Source organism: Dreissena polymorpha, chromosome 12 (assembly GCF_020536995.1).
Source record: "Dreissena polymorpha isolate Duluth1 chromosome 12, UMN_Dpol_1.0, whole genome shotgun sequence".
NCBI classification, from domain to species: Eukaryota; Metazoa; Mollusca; class Bivalvia; order Myida; family Dreissenidae; genus Dreissena; species Dreissena polymorpha.
Window position 1 is genome coordinate 32924221 of NC_068366.1, and position 18389 is coordinate 32942609.

At 36.0% G+C, this 18389-nt stretch overlaps 2 protein-coding genes across 9 annotated transcripts in view; one reads left to right on the top strand and one right to left on the bottom strand.

Annotated features, from left to right (window-relative positions):
- Positions 1-18389, bottom strand: part of LOC127854288 (CAAX prenyl protease 1 homolog) — a 106736-nt gene that overhangs the window by 31225 nt on the left and 57122 nt on the right. Inside the window, exon 1 of one of the 6 annotated variants that reach the window (XM_052389370.1) lies at positions 5772-5813. The exons of 2 other annotated variants lie outside the window; for them this stretch is intronic. The gene's annotated coding sequence lies outside the window, so the exon portion shown is untranslated. Of the gene's footprint in view, positions 1-3531; positions 3652-5560; positions 5616-5771; positions 5814-18389 lie in introns of those variants that run through there. 3 more of the 6 variants (XM_052389365.1, XM_052389367.1, XM_052389369.1) reach the window with 3 other exon arrangements.
- LOC127854287 (bis(5'-adenosyl)-triphosphatase enpp4-like) overlaps positions 5818-18389 on the top strand; it is an 87998-nt gene continuing 75426 nt past the window's right edge. For 2 of the 3 annotated variants that reach the window (XR_008037014.1, XM_052389354.1), the window contains exons 1-2: positions 5818-6777; positions 7162-7344. Coding sequence is in view for 2 of the 3 variants with exons in the window: in XM_052389354.1 (XP_052245314.1) it covers positions 5925-6777; positions 7162-7344 (1036 nt within the window). In the remaining variant the exon portion in view is untranslated. The remainder of the gene's footprint in view (positions 6778-7161; positions 7345-18389) is intronic. The other variant, XM_052389357.1, reaches the window with a different exon arrangement.

An 18389-nucleotide genomic window follows, 5' to 3' on the forward strand; every position in this document is an offset into this window, starting at 1 on the left:
GGGAAAAAATGCAATTCATATGAAAAGGCCTGTTTATTTAAATTGTAAGTTGTAACATTTCGGCAGATTCTATTCAGGGCTTTCCACAGGCCATTTAACGATCCCTCGCCGGGGCGCTTGAATTTCGAAATCAGAGTCCCCGGGGCACTTGAAATTTTCCAATCAGTGTATTTTTCAGTAAAAGAAAGTGAAGATTGTCAAACAAAATCAAGGTTTCTCTATCAGTGTATCAATATTCCCTGTTTTAAAAGAGCACTCGGTACCTACTTTCACAAGTAATCGCCATAAACACCACATGGGGTAATGGATAATCCACTGATAAGAGGCGCGTATCGATTATTCTAGCCACATTACACAGTCATTTAAATGCTGACAAGACTGTATAAGGTAACTTTCCAGTCGTCAAACTGTTATGTTCATCGTCCAATCGGTTACGCGAATGCTTATGAGGGCGGGGCTAACTATCGACCATTATTTTTTATTGACATGGTGCACAAAGTAAGAGTTTATCACATCTTGATTAGCAAGAAGTTAAACCATTTACATAATATAAAACTGGTAAATAGTACAGTACAGTACATTAAAGACGTTTTCGGGCATCATCATCACACCTTTTCACTGTACACAAGTGTTACCTATGACTCATTATTAATACGAGATATTAATTGCAAGTGGTAAACAATTAATTTCTTATAGCAAGTAAGTTGTGCAAATAACACCCGGTTACAATTATGCGATAACAATTTTATTCCAGTACATGTATATTTCATCATGTCCATTTAGAACTGATTCACCTGGTTTTTCTGACATTTATTCGACACGTAATGCGCTTAAATAAATTAGCTGAATTAATTATGCACACTTGTAAATGTTTCGTCCGATAATTGATACTTAGAAGACTGATGATGGCAACCGGCCGTAATCCTCGTGGACAACGTGAATTTCATGCATAATTCTGTCAAAACATTTATTCGACTTGTAAGTGTTTAAACAAATTATCGTTGAATTCATAACGCAACTGTTAATATTTGTTGAAATCTCAAATGGGAATAATTAAATTAATCCGAAACACACTTCCGAATGTAAAAATGTTAGCGCAACCTTAAAATATTCTTGCTTCAAATTAGCAGTGCAAATTTATTTTGTGTCAAATATTTTTCTCAATCAAAAAGAGCGTGAAAATTATGCAGCATGTACAACGTCGCGTCATGTGTATTGTGCGTTTATTGAGCGTTTTAACAAGCACACAACACGCCAGGGGATTGACGCATGTTCAGAGGCAATATTTCATCAAATCTATAAATAGTCACTTAAAATTTATTTGATACTATAGAAAAATGGCAAAGTTTGTGTTAAAGAAATAATTGAGAGCTTTTATCGTAAATATTTACCAGAAAGTGATTTATAAAAATGGAATAAACGGGATTATCGGGTAACAAATAGAAACTTGAAAAGTATACAGTAATAGAGTCGGGTTGAAACGGATGTATTGGGAAATCGTTCGAGTCGGGATTTTACTATAATTACCTGAGTGCGGGAAAGTTTTTAAACAATTAAACAGTATAACAAAAAATATATATATTTTAAAATGACTGGGGGATTTTCTTGAAGAGTCATAGCGCACCAAATGACGTCTTTTGACGCTGTTTTTCTTTGAGTTTAAACGCACCACAGAACGTGAATTGACACGTTAAATTTAACAAAAAATCAACGTCGGGAGGGGACACCCCTATCAGCCCCCCGGGCGCCTAACAAAAATCCTGTGAAAAGCACTGCTATAATTCTGGTAGTCCAAATAATTAGACGTAAGCTACCCCGCTTACGTCTAAACGGCTACCGTCGTTTTCCTGTAGCAAATTGAGTTCAACTTAAACTTCAGTTTTTCTCGTTAAATCTTTGCTAATGCATAAAATTATCATTAATTAGACATAAATGTGAGCGATTACCTCTTAAATGTGTAAAAATTGTGCTTTTAAACCACTTATGTACATTTTTAAAAATAAACATACACAACACACGAAGTGTGTTTGTCGTTTATAGAATTACATTGAATTATCTTGAACGAAATTATTTTTTGAATAGGTTACACAAAACCAATTGTTGTTGTACAACAAACCACATCACTTTTTAGCTTTCTGTACTTTTTAATTAAATGAAACCTATATGTGTGTGTTTAAACTACCAGTTGTATCACGGAGTGTATATTGATAGGAGATGATTCGAGTATTTGACCCTTACTGTAGTAAATTCAATCTTTCGCAAAAACTATTCATCCGATTTTATTGGTTTATACGTTATCTTGTTGCTTATTAATTCCTCTTTCAAAAAATATACGTTTTAGTATACTCCCGTTGTTATTATTGGATTTATAGCGAGATAAACACAAGAAATACACATTTTATGTTTTACCACCGCGCGTTTTACCGTGTTGTGGCTATCGATCTTGTACAATTAGCGTACAGCTAAGCGCCGAGGTTATACATTTTGATGTACACACTCACGTCTTTTGTTGAATTATAGTTTCATTTCTAGGCCGATTTTGACAAATTATATATAATTAGAAAGCTTACGTTACGCAGTAAACAGATATATAAACATATATTAAGTTTTTCTTCTGATTTCTACAGCCAGGCGAGTTATAACTTTAACTTTTGCAAATATCATACCGTATTGGAGTTTTAGAATCTAGATTTACGGTTGACATGTTCGTACTTAATACCAATTTGTAGCGTTCTTCTGATTTCGACAGCCCGGCGAGTTATAACTTAAACTTGTGCAAATATTATACCGTTTTGGAGTTTTAGAATCTAGATTTACGGTTGACATGTTCGTACTTAATACCAATTTGTAGCGTTTATATTTGGAGTTCAGTTTTAAAAATTACATCTTGCTTATGAGAATAGAATTCTGTATACGATAGAAAAAAATTGTTTAAAAACGAAAGTAATTAAGGAATGAAGGCGGAAGAAAGTAGCGCGCGTTCCTAACGCACTGAACTGATGCTACGGTCTTGGCGATTATGCTTTTGTTTAGAAACCGGCCATTGAATTTCCTTTGCCACGATTATTATATTTTTTATGGAATATATTGTGGTATTTTGTTCACGAAACATATCAATAAAGCTTATTATAAATAAATCTTAATAAATTAACGATTTCAGCTCTTGTTTATAACACAGAAAGGGTGATAAATTTATGATGAAACAGCTTTTATAGCGGATCCTCTCGATTTTATTCGGCTTTGCATGCATACTTGAAATAAAATGGGTGTCAAAAACATTCATCGTTTGCTGTTAATTATCAACGAGGGAATTATGCATAATTATATGAAATGTTATTTACCTTAAATTATCAATTTATTAAAGCGGGTATATACGATCTTGTCAAATATTTATTGATTAATATAAAATGTGTAAAAAACTTATTATACATATATTTCAATATAAACTAAAAAATAAAAGTTAAGAAGAACATGTGTCGAAAAATGCTAAATAAGCCAGATATTTAATTCTGAAATCGAAAAAGGCTGTACAGCCGAATTCACCAGCATGTATATCATGCATGTACGATGTGAATCTAAATTTAGTTTAACGGTTCATTTGAAATTCCTGCAGCGATATCGATTCATAAGACACATGAACACTTACTAAAAAGACGAATGCATCGGTTATTGTAGGAAAATAATTACGAATTATCTTCGTCACAATCGGCTCGGGGCGCTAATTTGTATTTGCTGTATTTTATAAAATTCGTCTTAAATGTATCATTTTCTTGCATATTGTGTGTTATTATAACATATGTGTATCAATATTTTACAATTCAGCACATATAAAAATCGTATATACCCGCTTTAAAGATTCTTGAAAATCACGGTCGGTGTTACGCGGGTCATTTCGTATTTTGACATCAGGGCATCATGTCCAACTATTCAAAATCAGATTTTTTCACTGGGACGATGACGGCTTAGATTTAGACAGGCAGACAGATAGTTTATTCAGACTTATACAACAGTACATCGTCTTCAACTCAAATATATAAATTATTTTTAGACGAATTGTTAGGTGATTACACATAAAGCAGTGATGATTCTGAGAATGTTGCCATGTTTCTTATCCGTGTAATCTAGAGTCCGTGGTTTGAGCATTTTTATCGCGGTGTTCAATAAAAGATATCTCAATAATCTTGTTTATTGATAGATCTGTGGTTTTATTGCCCTGTGTTCAGCACAAACCAGTTATCTCTTTATGATCAGATACTGTGCCGACCAATACTAAATAACACTATGGTGTCATACGCCACAGCAGGGACCTATACTTGTGATCATGGAGTCTTAGTGCAAGACTTAAAAAAGGATGTTGTTTCGCTTGCGGTTTTTAAAGCCAAAACGGGGCTTCCCAGCTGGCACTGCTGCTGATCTGATCTGAATCTGAATACCTAAACTTATTCAGACCTTATTCTTAACCGTTGCGCGTTTTACGATATCGGATTTTAGGCGGGAATACAACTCAGTGAAACTATTCAATTTCTTATACAACATTAAGCATATTAACAGTTATTGAAATTAACAATATCAGCGACATCTTTTTAAAGACTAAACACCTTTTCAAGTATCGAATTTAACATGTCAATAAAATATTTTAATACCAAAAAAGGTTTCATTTAATATTGTTCACATTAAACCTTTAAATGAAAGTGTCGCTTTAACTATTTTTCGTGTCTTATTAAGCCGCGAATCGTTTGCTAAAAACAGTTAACAAAAAGGGCTACACCTTCTAATTCTTAATGAAATACAAAAATAAGTATAACATAATTATTAACGTCCATAAACACACACGGCAAGATCAAAGTTTTAATGGAAAACTAATTTGACATTCCACTTAAATTATTATTTTCGTCTAAATCGAATACTATATATAGAGAAACAATGTATTTATAACCGACCAATGAGGTAACATTATGCAACTTTCAATTTACACTGTGCTATATGGCAACAATATGGAATTTGAACAGTGGTAGTGTTTTAAGGTCTGGACTATCATTACTTGTAAGTTTGTATAAACATTTTTCTAATGCAATAAGTAAAATAATGTTTATATTTTATGTTTAATAATTTATTGCATGATTATTCTGTGCTGTTATATGAATTTGATGCCGTTAAAGCTTCCGACATGAATTCATGTCGGAACGATGCTATTGCAAAATAACGTTAAACGATATGAGGTCGATGTAAATCGACCTCATATTTATAGGAGTATAATTCTGGTTGTTCAAAAAGAATGTAGAGCCATTATTGCCTCATTGGTAACTCGCAACTCCGTTCTTTGAGATGCTAGCTCTCAAAGTTGACAAGTAGACAAATAGAATCTACAGACACACGGGACATAACTTGTTACAATTAATCCGGATATGACCATCCGAAATTTATATCTATTAAGACAACACAATTTTAAGACAGACAGGTATAACAGCTTTTATACGAAAATAATAATTGCTCATTGTTTCGTTTAAAAAATTTAAAGAAATTCATACAATCGAAAAATTAAAATGGGTAAATGTCTTACTATGTGTAAGAGCACCGCGACTTCTGCAGCTTGTACACGCTTGCATCAACAAACAAATAAAAATACTTAGTGAAACATTAAACTATCAATAAATATCACGAATTATATTACAACAATACACTTTTGTGTATTTTAAAATAAATAATACAATTTAACTGTTACTTCTTAATAGTATTGTAAATAAACAACTATTAATAACGTGTTTGCTTACATCACTGTTAACAAAATATTTGTAAACACAGGATTCGGTAGATTGCAAAAACCACATGACCAAACGAAAAGGATGTAAAAAACTAAAATAACAGGAAATACATACGTGCACATTTTATAAATAGACATTTGTGATACAATTAAACCACAAAGAATGTGTGACATTTCACTACTTATTAGCTGTGTACTCTTTTTAACAATGACTTCAAGCTGTGAAGCTGATGCAGTTCACAATGTTCTTCTCATTTCATTTGATGGCTTCAGATGGGACTATTACAAGAAAGCAAATAATTTCACAAACATCCACAGAATTATTGCCGATGGGGGCTGGGCAGTAAATGGAACGAAGAACGTATTTATTACAAAAACCTTGCCAAATCATTTTTCGATGGTGACTGGCCTATATCCAGAAACCCATGGTATTGTTGGAAATACCATGTATGATCCCGTTTTTAATGCAACATACACTGGTGCCAATTACACGATACAAAGCGAATCCCGTTGGTACTCTGGAGAACCCATCTGGGTTACAAATCAACGTCAACGAACGGATTATAGGTCGGGTTGTGTCTGTTGGCCATCCAGTGGGGCAGTTTTGGAAGGATTTCGACCTTATCAACAGATCCCCTGTCAGTCAGCTGAAGAGTTTCCATACAAGGATAGATTCAAAACTGCTGTGAAGTGGTTCATGGATCATGAGTATCCAACAAATCTAGTTCTGGTTTATATTGATAACCCTGATCATATAGGACATAAATTTGGGCCAGATTCGGATGAACTATTACATGAACTATTCGTTCTTGATGAGGCCTTAGGTTATCTTTTTGATCTCCTTATAGATGAACATTTGCTCGACAAAACTGACATTATTTTAACAAGTGATCATGGAATGGCTAGCATTCCAAAAGGTGATACTTATAAAATAGACTTGACAAAGTATCTTTCTCCTGGGACGTATTTTGTTACAAGCTCAAGTCCTACGGCTGGTATTTTTCCAACATCACCTGGTAACTGCATCCTCTTCTTGTGTAAATGATAGTTTGCTTTAAAGTTTTTTACACTTAAGTTCTTATTTCCATTTCTATGCGCCATATATAAATATAGCTATGAATGGTGATTTTATATGCCAACCTGTGATTGTTGTCTTCTTAGTTTAGTTCAAATGGTTCTAGCAGTGTAGTGCTGTAGATATCTATAGTCATACATTTTACACAATTCTATGATAAATAAATATAATAATAACAAAATAATAAAATTAATAAAAAATAAAAAAAGTAGAAAACCTTGTTCCAAAATATTTGGAGGCTTTCACCGCATTATTTTGATTTTAGACCAGTGAAGGAATATAAATTTGTGAAAGTAGTGTACATTTTTATATATTTAATTTTCAGAACTTGAAGATGAAATATTCCAGAATTTAAGTTCAATAAAGCATGCAAAGGTGTACAGAAAAGCCAACATTCCAGCGGAGTTCCATTTCAAGAACAACCGACGCGCACCACCCATAATTATTATTCCAGAAGAACATTACTGGTGCTCAAACAACAGTACATATATTGGTAAGAGGAAGACATGTAAGTATTAGGCACGTCATTATCACACCAGAATTTATGCACATGAATACACTGTTTCACATGAAGTCTGACTATTGATTCTATGCAGTGCTCCAGCTAGGATTTGAAAAGGGCAGGGTTCTTTTTTGTCAAAAGGGCTTTTTAGCTGGTGTGCTCATAAGGTCTAATTAATAACTGTAAAAGTTTAGCTAATTTATTGAAATTCTGATATCATTTGCTGTATAATATTGTGATATAAAAAAGAACATGGTGGGGGTCCAAAGGGCAGGGTGGGACTTTGGGGCTGCAGAGTGCTGCGCCCTTACAATTAGACCTAGCTGGAAAACTGGATTCAGACTAATGCAGGATGGCACTTTTTTCATCAGTGGATTTATGTTAAGAAGAGAGTACCTGTCCTTGAAACATTATATATAATTAGATCCCCAATACACAAACTCTTGGAAAAAAATGCAACAAACTAATTTGGAAGAAAATGTTACAACCAAGCACCAAAAATCTGCCTTGAAACCGATCAAATTATAAAAATTGGCAAGAATTAATTCTGTTGTTGCTATTCATGCAATAGGGCATGATGCCTCTTAAATAGCGGTAAGTCAAGTAAATACGCATAGAGCATATATTGCATTCAAAGGAAGCGATTTCGATCATAAACATGATATATGTAGTACATACAAAAGAAATAGTCTTCCAGTGATTCATAATATGACAGGACAACTGCCATGTATATAAATTAAGTACCAATTATATTCCATCATCAACAGGAGAAAAACGTGCTATTATCATGTATTTTATAATGTCTTCTTGTTTACATCATTTGGACATAATGGCAAATAGGGCTTAGTAATATTGTGTTTTCGTTCATTCAAATTGAATCATGAATTCTTAAAGGTATGTTTTTAATATAAACAGGTAACTGGTGGCTATAATGTGAGTAGAGCCCGTATTGTCAGACCTATTTTGGCATTGGCGCCCCTGGCTAATGCTCTCGAGACAATACTACAGAAGGCATGAAATACAGGCCCATTAACACACCATGACCTAGTATCACGAAGATGTTTAAGACAATATTCTTCTCATTTTTTGCTCTACTGGCCGAAGGCCTGAAGAGCTTATGTCATGGCGTGGTTTCCGTCGTCCGTCCATCCGTCTGTGCGTGCGTTAGACTTTTTCTTGTTTGTGCGATAAAGTCCACAGTTTTCATCCGATTCTTTTCAAACTTGTTCAGTGTCTTCATATTAATGAGGACTCGAACCCTATTGAAAATGGGTTACATCAGAGTAAAAAGTCCAGAATTATCTCCCCTTGAATTTGAGAAAATTGTGAAATAAGGCTTGTTTACGCAATAAAGTCTACAGTTTTCATCCAATCATTTCCCAACTTGCACAGTGTGTTAATCTGAATGATGAGTCAAATGCTATTGAAAATGAGCAATATCGGAGTTATAAGTCCAGAATTATCTCCCCTTGAATTTGAGATAAAAATGAAAATTCAGTTTTTTTATGTGATAAAGTCCATAATTTTTATCCAATTCTTGGCAAACTTGCACAGTGTCATTGTATCAATGAGGACTCAAACCCTTTTTTAAATAGAGCAATATCGAAGCAATAAGTCCAGAATGACTTCCCCTTGAATATGAGAAAATTTTGAAATCCCGCTTGTTTACGCAATTAATTCCACAGTTTTCATCCAATTATTTCAAATTTGCACAGTATCTTTATATCAATGAGGACTTGAACCCTATTGAATATGAGCAGTATAGGAGAAATAATTACACAATAATCTCCCCTTGAATTTGAGAAAATTCTCCTTGTTTGCGCGATTAAGTTCACAGTTTCCATCTTATTCTTTCCAAACTTGCACAGTGTTTATAGCAGTAGAGCGATTCAGGCCCTCATGGGCCTCTTGTTTTAGTTGAGTTTTACCATCACGATCAATTTGGTGTTCATAAAACTTTAATGAGTTTTGAGTCTGACTCAACCCTGAGTTTGAGGAGAAATGTGCATATTCTTATAGGTGAGAATTGAGATTATTCGTGTGCTGACTGACATTCTCATTTCTCATCAGCGGGATAGCTGAAAGTGATCTTGAATACATAGTTGTGTTCTCCTTTCTTTATCATAGCTGGTAACCATGGCTATTCCAATGACATGGCTGACATGCATCCGTTCTTCGCCGCTATGGGACCGTCCTTCAAGAAAGGCTCCAAGGTGACGACCTTCAACATCGTGGATGTGTACCCCATGTTGTGCACGATCCTAGGCTTGAAGCCTGCGCTAAACAACGGCAGTATGGATGTTGTGACAGAGCTGCTGGTTGATCGTCTCAAGGAGAACACTGGCAGCACGTTTGGAACATGTAAGATAACAAGGCGGCGCTTGAGACCTTCCAGTGCCTTAGTCTTTAAACTCTTTACTGCTTAGATATGCACTTTGAAGCATATCGATGGTCCCAATTTAAAATGTCGAACCTACAAAAACACAAGTTTTCAGGAGACGTATTTTTGTTAAACATTTCTTGCACAAAGTCAAATAAAGATTATTTTAAACATTTTTAAAAGTGTCGCATGATGAACCATGTTCGTATGGAACTAATTTGACGTTAAGTTAATAAATCTGCTGTAAAATGTATCTTCGTCATTTAGACTTGCATTTATGTGATGTTTCGGCAAATTGGACAGCTTATTGTAAGAGATTTTGTTTCAATAGAATAAATTTGTCCATTTTTTCCGTTAGATATAGCAAAGCAATGCGTGTTTTTCTGTTTTACACGGTGGAACAGAGGTGACAACCGCAATTCTTTATTTATAGTGTGGCCTCAACTTAGTAACTTGTGGGAACAATTTTTAAAATAACTTGTGGAAACAACTAAGTACGTTGTCCCCACAACTGTTTAAGTTGAGACCTCAGCTTAGTAACTTGTGGCCACAACTTCATAACTTGCTCCCAAAACTTCAACCTAGTAATTTGTTCATTTAACTTATTAAGTTATTCCTTCAACAAAATAACTTGTGGGAACAACTTATTTATTAAGTTGAGGCCTCAGCTCAGAAACTTGTGGCGACAACTTCATAACTTGTTCCCACAACTTATTAGTTGTTGCCTCAACTAAATAACTTGTGGGACCAACTAACTATGTTGAGGCCACTAATTTAAGTTTAACCAATAAGATCGGGCTTTTCATCTTTACCGTTTTATCACAATTAGTACCCCTTATTTTACTAGATGCTCGGGTTCGAGCACTATCCCTGTTAGCTATGGATCCCCCGTTCGAGCCCTATCTGAGCACTTGCCATGTAAGCCATGGATTTCAGATTTGAGCCCCTATCTGAGAGATCGCCAAGTTAGCGACTTTGTTCAGGGTTTGAACCCTGGTGTGAAAACTAGGCACATAAGCGACGGATTCCGGTTGGGAATCCAGGTCTGATACCCCCCTTTTTAAACGATGGGTCTTTGGGTTTTTGCCCCAGTCTAAGGACTTTCCCTGTAAGCGACTTGGATCCCAGTCTGAGCATTCGCTCCCTACGTAACGGATCCTGGTTTGGATGCCCTGCTTGAGCACTCACCCTGTATGCTATGGGCCCCGGGCTCAAATCCCGGTTTAAGTACTTGCCATTTAAGCGAACGGACCCTGATCAAAGTCCTAGTCTTAGCGCCGGACCCGAAAAATGCGGGATTTATAGCTTACAGGGCTAGTGCTCAGACCGGCGCTAGAACCAGAACACCCATAGCTTGCGAGGCTAGCTCTCATTTCGGGACTCGAACGCGGGAAATGTTGCTTACGAAGCTTGTGCTCATTTCGGCAGCCGGTCGCTTAGAAGGCGAGTGCTCAGTATGGTATGTTAGCGACGGCTGTTTGATTCAAGTCCCTGTGTGAACCTTTAGCTTTCGGTGCGAACGCTCAGACTGAGGGTCGCAACCGGGATCCTTCCCTTACTGGGTAAGTGGTAAGACACAGGCTTGAACCCGGGATCCATAGCTTTCAGGGCTAGTACTCAGACTGGGGCTCGAACCCGGGACCGGTCACTGTTGGTGCAAATTCTCACATCGGAATTCGAGCCGTCGCTTATAGGGTAAATCCTCAAACCGAGGATTGATCTAGAGACCCAAAGCTTTCAGGGCTAGTGCTCGTACTATGATTCGAAACCCGGGGCCGTCGATAACTCCTAATTAGATTTTCAGACCGTCGAAAATTAGGCATCTTGCACTCGCCTCGTAAACGATGGTTCCCGGGATCGAGCTCCGGTCAGAGGAATCGCCCTTTACAAGAAGGGTCCCGGGTTCAAATCCAAAAAACATGGGACTCGAAACCGGGACCCGACGCGTACGTTGCTAGTGCTCAGACCGGGGATGGAACCCTGAACCCAGTCGCAAACAAGGCAAGTGCTCAGACAGGGACTCAATCCCGGGATCCATAGCTTACAGGGATAGTGCTCAAATCGGCGCACAATATTACGCGTATACAGGTACTAAACGTGATAAAACGGTAAAGATGAAACGGCCTATCTGATTGCTTAAACTATGTTGTGGTCGAAGCTTAATAAGTTGTTCCCACAACACATTAAGTTGTGGTTATAACATAGTAACTTGCATCCAGAAGTTATTAAGTTGAAGGAACAACTTACTATGTTGAAACCTCAACTTAATAAGTTGTAGGAACAAGCTATTAGTTGCGGCCACAAGTTACTAAGTTAATACCTCAACATTTTATATTATTTTGATATCTTTTTGCGTTTATCAATGCTATAAAATGTACATCATTTAATTTTTTGATAAGCGAACGTTTACGTTTCGTCAATTTGCCTTAACATACATGGCTATATTGATACTTTAATATATTAATAAGCGCGCAAAATGCCGACGTAACAATTTTTTTCAGCTTCGTTATTTTGACTTCAAGCAATTGCGGTTCGTCATTACATCACGTGACTTTATGGAGCTGTTGCGATTGGTTAACTATTTTGTTGTTTTGGGGGTATATGTGCATTGATTTCACGCTTTGCACAGTATCAAAATCGCGAAATGCCAAAAATGTAGGTTCGTCATTTTAAATTGGGACCATCGATATGTAGTCTCTTAGAAAATTAAATTAAAGACCTTTCCTAATAGATTTAAGTTTTAAAGGCTTCATTTCCATGCCTAAGATACAGATGAGCAGCAAACAGCATAAAACCTGAACAGCCTGCGAGTTACTTGCAGGCTGTTCTGGTTTTATATTAGTTGCATGTTGCATATACTCAACAATTTTGTACGCACTGAGAAACAAGGACTCATTGCACTTTTCAGGAAATGCAAACACCGATTAAAGTAATTTTTATGCCCCCCGATCGAAAGATCGGGGGCATATTACTTTTGGCCTGTCTGTCTGTCTGTCATTTATTGTGTGTGTCCCAAAACTTTAATCTTGGTTAAAGTTTGGTCATAACTTTTTATGTCCCCGGATCGATAGATCGGCGGTATATTGTTTTTGTCCTGTCTGTCTGTCATTCTGTCCCTAAACTTTAACCTTGGTTAAAGTTTGATAACTTTTGCAATATTGAACATACCAACTTGATATTTACCATGCATGTGTATCTCATGTAGCTGCTCATTTTGAGTGGTGAAAAGTCAAGGTCATCCTTCAAGGTCAAAAGTCAAATATCATTGTATTTTTCTTTCCTAAAACTTTAAACTTCGTTTAAGTTTTATCGTAACTTTTTTAATATTGAACACAGCAACTTCATATTTGGCATTCATGTGTATCTCGTGGAGCTGCACATTTTGAGTGGTGAAAGGTCATGGTCAAGGTCATCCTTCAAGGTCAAAGGTCAAAATTAAAAAAAAATCATTTCTCCATTCAATCTTTTACTTACTTCTCGTGCAGCTGCACATTTTTAGTGGTGAAAGGTCAAGGTCAACCTTCAAGGTCAAAGGTCAAATATCATTGTATTTTTCTTTCCTATAACTTTAACCTTCGTTAAAGTTTTATCATAACTTTTTTAATATTGAACACAGCAACTTCATATTTAGCATGCATGTGTTTCTCTTGGAGCTGCACATTTTGAGTGGTGAAAGGTCAAGGTCATCCTTCAAGTTCAAAGGTTAAACAAAAAATATTCAAAGCGGCGCAGTAGGGGGCATTGTGTTTGTGACAAACACATCTCTTGTTTAATTTTGTCAATTTACCAAAACGTTTAACGGCCCCTTTAAGCAACAGTACCAATTTAAAAAGTATTTAACATCCTTTTTTTATTTTGGCAATTATTTCTGTGATGGATAAACCTGCTAAGATTTGATGCTGGTAACATATTTTAATGTGCAAGTAAATTCATGGCCCTGCTATAATGTTTTCAATCGGTTTAAATTGAAATGAAGGATAACTTATTCATTGCTCATTCATGCAAGCACCAATTTTTATTGTATTCTTTGAATAAACGGTAATTAAGTTCTACAAGGCTGCAGAAGTAAAATGCATGTTATGAGCCTGGGTGTAGGAAAACAAGGCTTAATGCATGTACCTAAAAACCCAAACTGGATTTTCATTTAGAACAAAAAAAATCCATAAAAGTGTTGTCCCTGATTAGCCTGTGCAGATTGCAAAGGCTAGTCTGGGATGACACTATGTGTATGCATTAAGCCCCATTTGCCCAGAAAGAGCCTTAATATACTTGTATATACATAAACAGAGCTTGTTTTTTAACAATGTACATTTTGCTTTGGGGCCTGTAGTTATTTACACCTCTGATAGTCACAGTTATATGCAACGCAATTTAATGATGTTTTGGTGTAGTCAAATCAGATTATATTTTAAGAAAAGGATTTGAATTATAATTGTATTGTTTAATATGAAATTATGATGTATTCAATTTACCATGCAATTTGCAAAGCAAATTAAAATACGCTTATGCGGCTTATCATCATGGGTGTGATTTCTCCACCTTTCAGCTGATTTCCTCCTTTTTTATGTGAAATTTATTTTTCAAATTGTTTTTTTGACCTGTATACATGTACAAAATGATTGAGTTTGAACGACCCTGAAGGGGTAATAGGGCATTTTCCTCTCCTTTGGTGGTTCTTAAATCACATCCCTAATGCATGTAAATATGAATCTGATGTGTTTGTATGCCGCCGGATAGAATGATTGGGGGTATATTGTTTTTGGCCTGTCTGTCTGTCATTGTATGTGTGTGTCTGTCCCAAAACTTTAACCTTGCTCATAAAATGAAAACTCTCGGGTCTATGTTCTTTAAACTTCAGAGGTGCATGCATCTCATTGAGATCTACAATCAAACATGGTTTGAGGTCATTAGGTCAAAGGTCAAGGTCACTGTGACCTTTGCATTCAAAATATAACCTTGTTTCTAAAATAGCTGCCATACGGCTTCAAAGCGCAGTAGGGGGCATTGTGTTTCACAAACACAGCTCTTGTTGAATATTGAAGATAGCAACTTGATATTTGGCATGCATGTGTATCTCATGAAGCTGCACGTTTTGAGTGGTGATAGGTCAAGTTCAAGGTCATCCTTCAAGGTCAAAAGTCAAACAATACAATCCAATGGAAGTAATAAGCTTTAAAAGGGAGATAATTTCTTAATCTGCCAAATGATATATTGAAATTTTATTTCATAGCGGCGCAATAGGGGGCATTGTGTTTCTGACAAACACATCTCTTGTTTTGTCTTACTTTTTAAGGTCTTTTCAAAGAATTGATATATGAATGGGTTTTTATTACAAGATGTTCAACCAATGTTAAAAATTCACATTTGAAATTCATATTCAATTTTGTTGAATAAATATTTATGCCCCCCTTCGAAGAAGAGGGGGTATATTGTTTTGCACATGTTGGTCGGTCCGTCCGTCGGTCCGTCAACCAGAATGATGGTTTCCGGATGATAACTCAAGAACGCTTAGGCCTAGGATCATGAAACTTCATAACATGTAGGTACATTGATCATGACTGGCAGATGACCCCTATTTATTTTTAGGTCGATAGGTCAAAGGTCAAGGTCACAGTGACTTGAAATAGTAAAATGGTGTCCGGATAACTCAAGAATGCTTATGCCTAGGATCATGAAAAATCATAGGTACATTGATCATGACTGGCAGATGACCCCTATGGATTTTCAGGTCACTAGGTCAAAGGTCAAGGTCACAGTGCCTCAAAATAGTCAAATTGTTTCCGGATAATAACTCAAGAATGCTTATGCCTAGGATTATGAAACTTCATAGTAACATTGATCTTGACTGGCAAATGACCCCTATTGATTTTCAGGTCACTAGGTCAAAGGTCAAGGTCACAGTGACTTGAAACAGTAAAATGGTTTCTGGATGATAACTCAAGAATGCTTACACCTAGGATCATGAAGCTTCATAGGTACGTTGATCATGACTGGCAGATGACCCCTATTGATTTTCAGGTCACTAGGTCAAAGGTCAAGGTCACAGTGACTCGAAACAGTAAAATGGTTTCCAGATGATAACTCAAGAACGCTTACGCCTAGGATCATGAAACTTCATAGGAACATTGATCATGACTGGCGGATGACCCCTATTGATTTTCAGGTCACTAGGTCAAAGGTCAAGGTTACAGGAGCTCGAAACAGTAAAATAGTTTCAGAATGATAACTCAAGAATGCTTACGCCTAGGATCATGAAACTTCATAGGTACATTGATAATGACTGGCAGATGACCCCTATTGATTTTCAGTTCACTAGGTCAAAGATCAAGGCCACAGTGACTCGAATTAGTAAAATGGTTTCCGGATGATAACTCAAGAATGTTTACACCTAGGATCATGAAACTTCATAGGTACATTGATCATGACTGGCAGATAACCCCTATTTATTTTCAGGTCACTAGGTCAAAGGTCAAGGTCACAGTGACTCGAAACAGTAAAATGGTTTCCTGATGATAACTCAAGAATAATTAGGCCTAGGATCATGAAACTTCATAGGTACATTGATCATGACTCGCAGATGACCCCTATTGATTTTCAGGTCACTAGGTCAAAGGTCAAGGTCACAGTGACAAAAAACGTATTCACACAATGGCTGCCACTACAACTGACAGCCCATATGGGGGCATGCATGTTTTACAAACAGCCCTTGTTGTAATTTCTGTTACGTAAGAATCAAATTTATCTCTGAAATAAGTTTAATTTTTTTCCAATTTTATTTAAGTCTTCCAAACTAAATATTTGTGTTTAACTGAAACATTAGTTTTGCAACATTCCCAATGTGATTATTTCTTGTCATAGTTCAGACATAATTATTCTGATAGTTTGTGTCTTGTCAGATATTAGACATATTCATTCTTGTCACATTTCAGACAAATTCATTCTTGTCACATTTCAGACATAATTATTCATTCTTGTCACATTTCAGACATATTCATTCATATTTCTAATATATTCATTCTGATAGTTGGTATTTTGTCCCATTTCAGATATATTCATTCTGATAGATGGTGTCTTGTTACATTTCAAACATTTTCATGTGATAATTTCCTGTCATATTAATGTGATTATTGCTTATCATATTTCAGATATTTAAATGTGATAATTGCTTAACATATTTCAGACATATTAATGTGATAATTGCTTGTTATATTTCAGTCATATTAATGTGATAATGGCTTGTAATATTTCAGATATATTACTGTGATAATTGCTTGTCATATTTCAGACATATTAATGTGATAATTGCTTGTCATATTTCAGACATATTAATGACATAATTGCTTGTCATATTTCAGACATATTAATGTGTAATTGCTTGTCATAATTCAAACACATTCATGTGATTATTGCTTAATGTCATATTTCAGACATATCCATTCTTATAGTTTTTGTCATGTCATATTTCAGACATATTCATCCTGATAGTTGGTGGACTGGTAAGCGGTGTGTTTGCAGTGGCGGCCTGTCAGGTTCAGCACCAGTTGCGCCGCAGGAGGTACCAGTCCCATCCAATCCACAAGCTACCGATGTCCATGATGAGCGTGCCTGATTCAGGAAAGGAGGATGCAGCCATTGGTCTGCTTAGTGATATGTCGGACGAAGAATTTTAGTGTGTCATAGGATAATGATAATGGGCACTTTTTTGCATCAATTTTAAGCTTTTTTTTATTATATAATTTTGAGTACCATAGTGCTGTAGTAATGGGCCCTTATCAGATACATTCATCGATGGTATGATACCTAAAATATTTATGGTACAAAATATATCATAAAATACTTATAAATAGAAATATATTTTTATGCCCCCGGTAGGGTGGCATATAGCAGTTGAACTGTCCGTCAGTCAGTATGTCAGTATGTGTGTATGTGTGTATGTCAGTCTGTCCGTCCGTCCGAAAAAAAACTTTAACGTTGGCCATAACTTTTGCATTATTGAAGATAGAAACTTGATATTTGGCAAACATGTGTATCTCATGAAGCTGCACATTTTGAGTGGTGGAAGTTCAAGGTCAAGGTCATCCTTCAAGGTCAAATGTCTAATATATGGCGTCTGTCCGTCCGTCCAAAAACATTGGCCATAACTTTTTCACTATTGAAGATAGCAACTTGATATTTGGCATGCATGTGTATCTCATGGAGCTGAACATTTTGAGTGGTGAAAGTCGAAGGTGAAGGTCATTCTTCAAGGTAAAATGTCAAATATATGGTGTCAGTCCGTCCGAAAACTTAAACATTGGCCATAACTTTTTCAATATTGAAGATAGCATTTTGATATTTGGCATGCATGTGTATCTCATGAAGCTGCACATTTTGAGTGGTGGAAGTTCCAGGTCAAGGTCATCCTTCAAGGTCAAAGGTAAAAAAAATAATTTCAAAGCGGCGTTCTCAATAAGCTGCACATTTTGAGTGGTGGAAGTTCAAGGTCAAGGTCATCCTTCAAGGTCAAAGTTCAAAAAAAAAAATTATTTCAAAGCGGCGCAATAGGGGGCATTGTGTTTCTGACGAACACATCTCTTGTTCTGATATTATTTTTATATCCCTATAATTATTTTTGCATTTAATTCTTGTGTGCTTCTTCAATATTCTTCCAACTTTATCTTCTTTTGACACC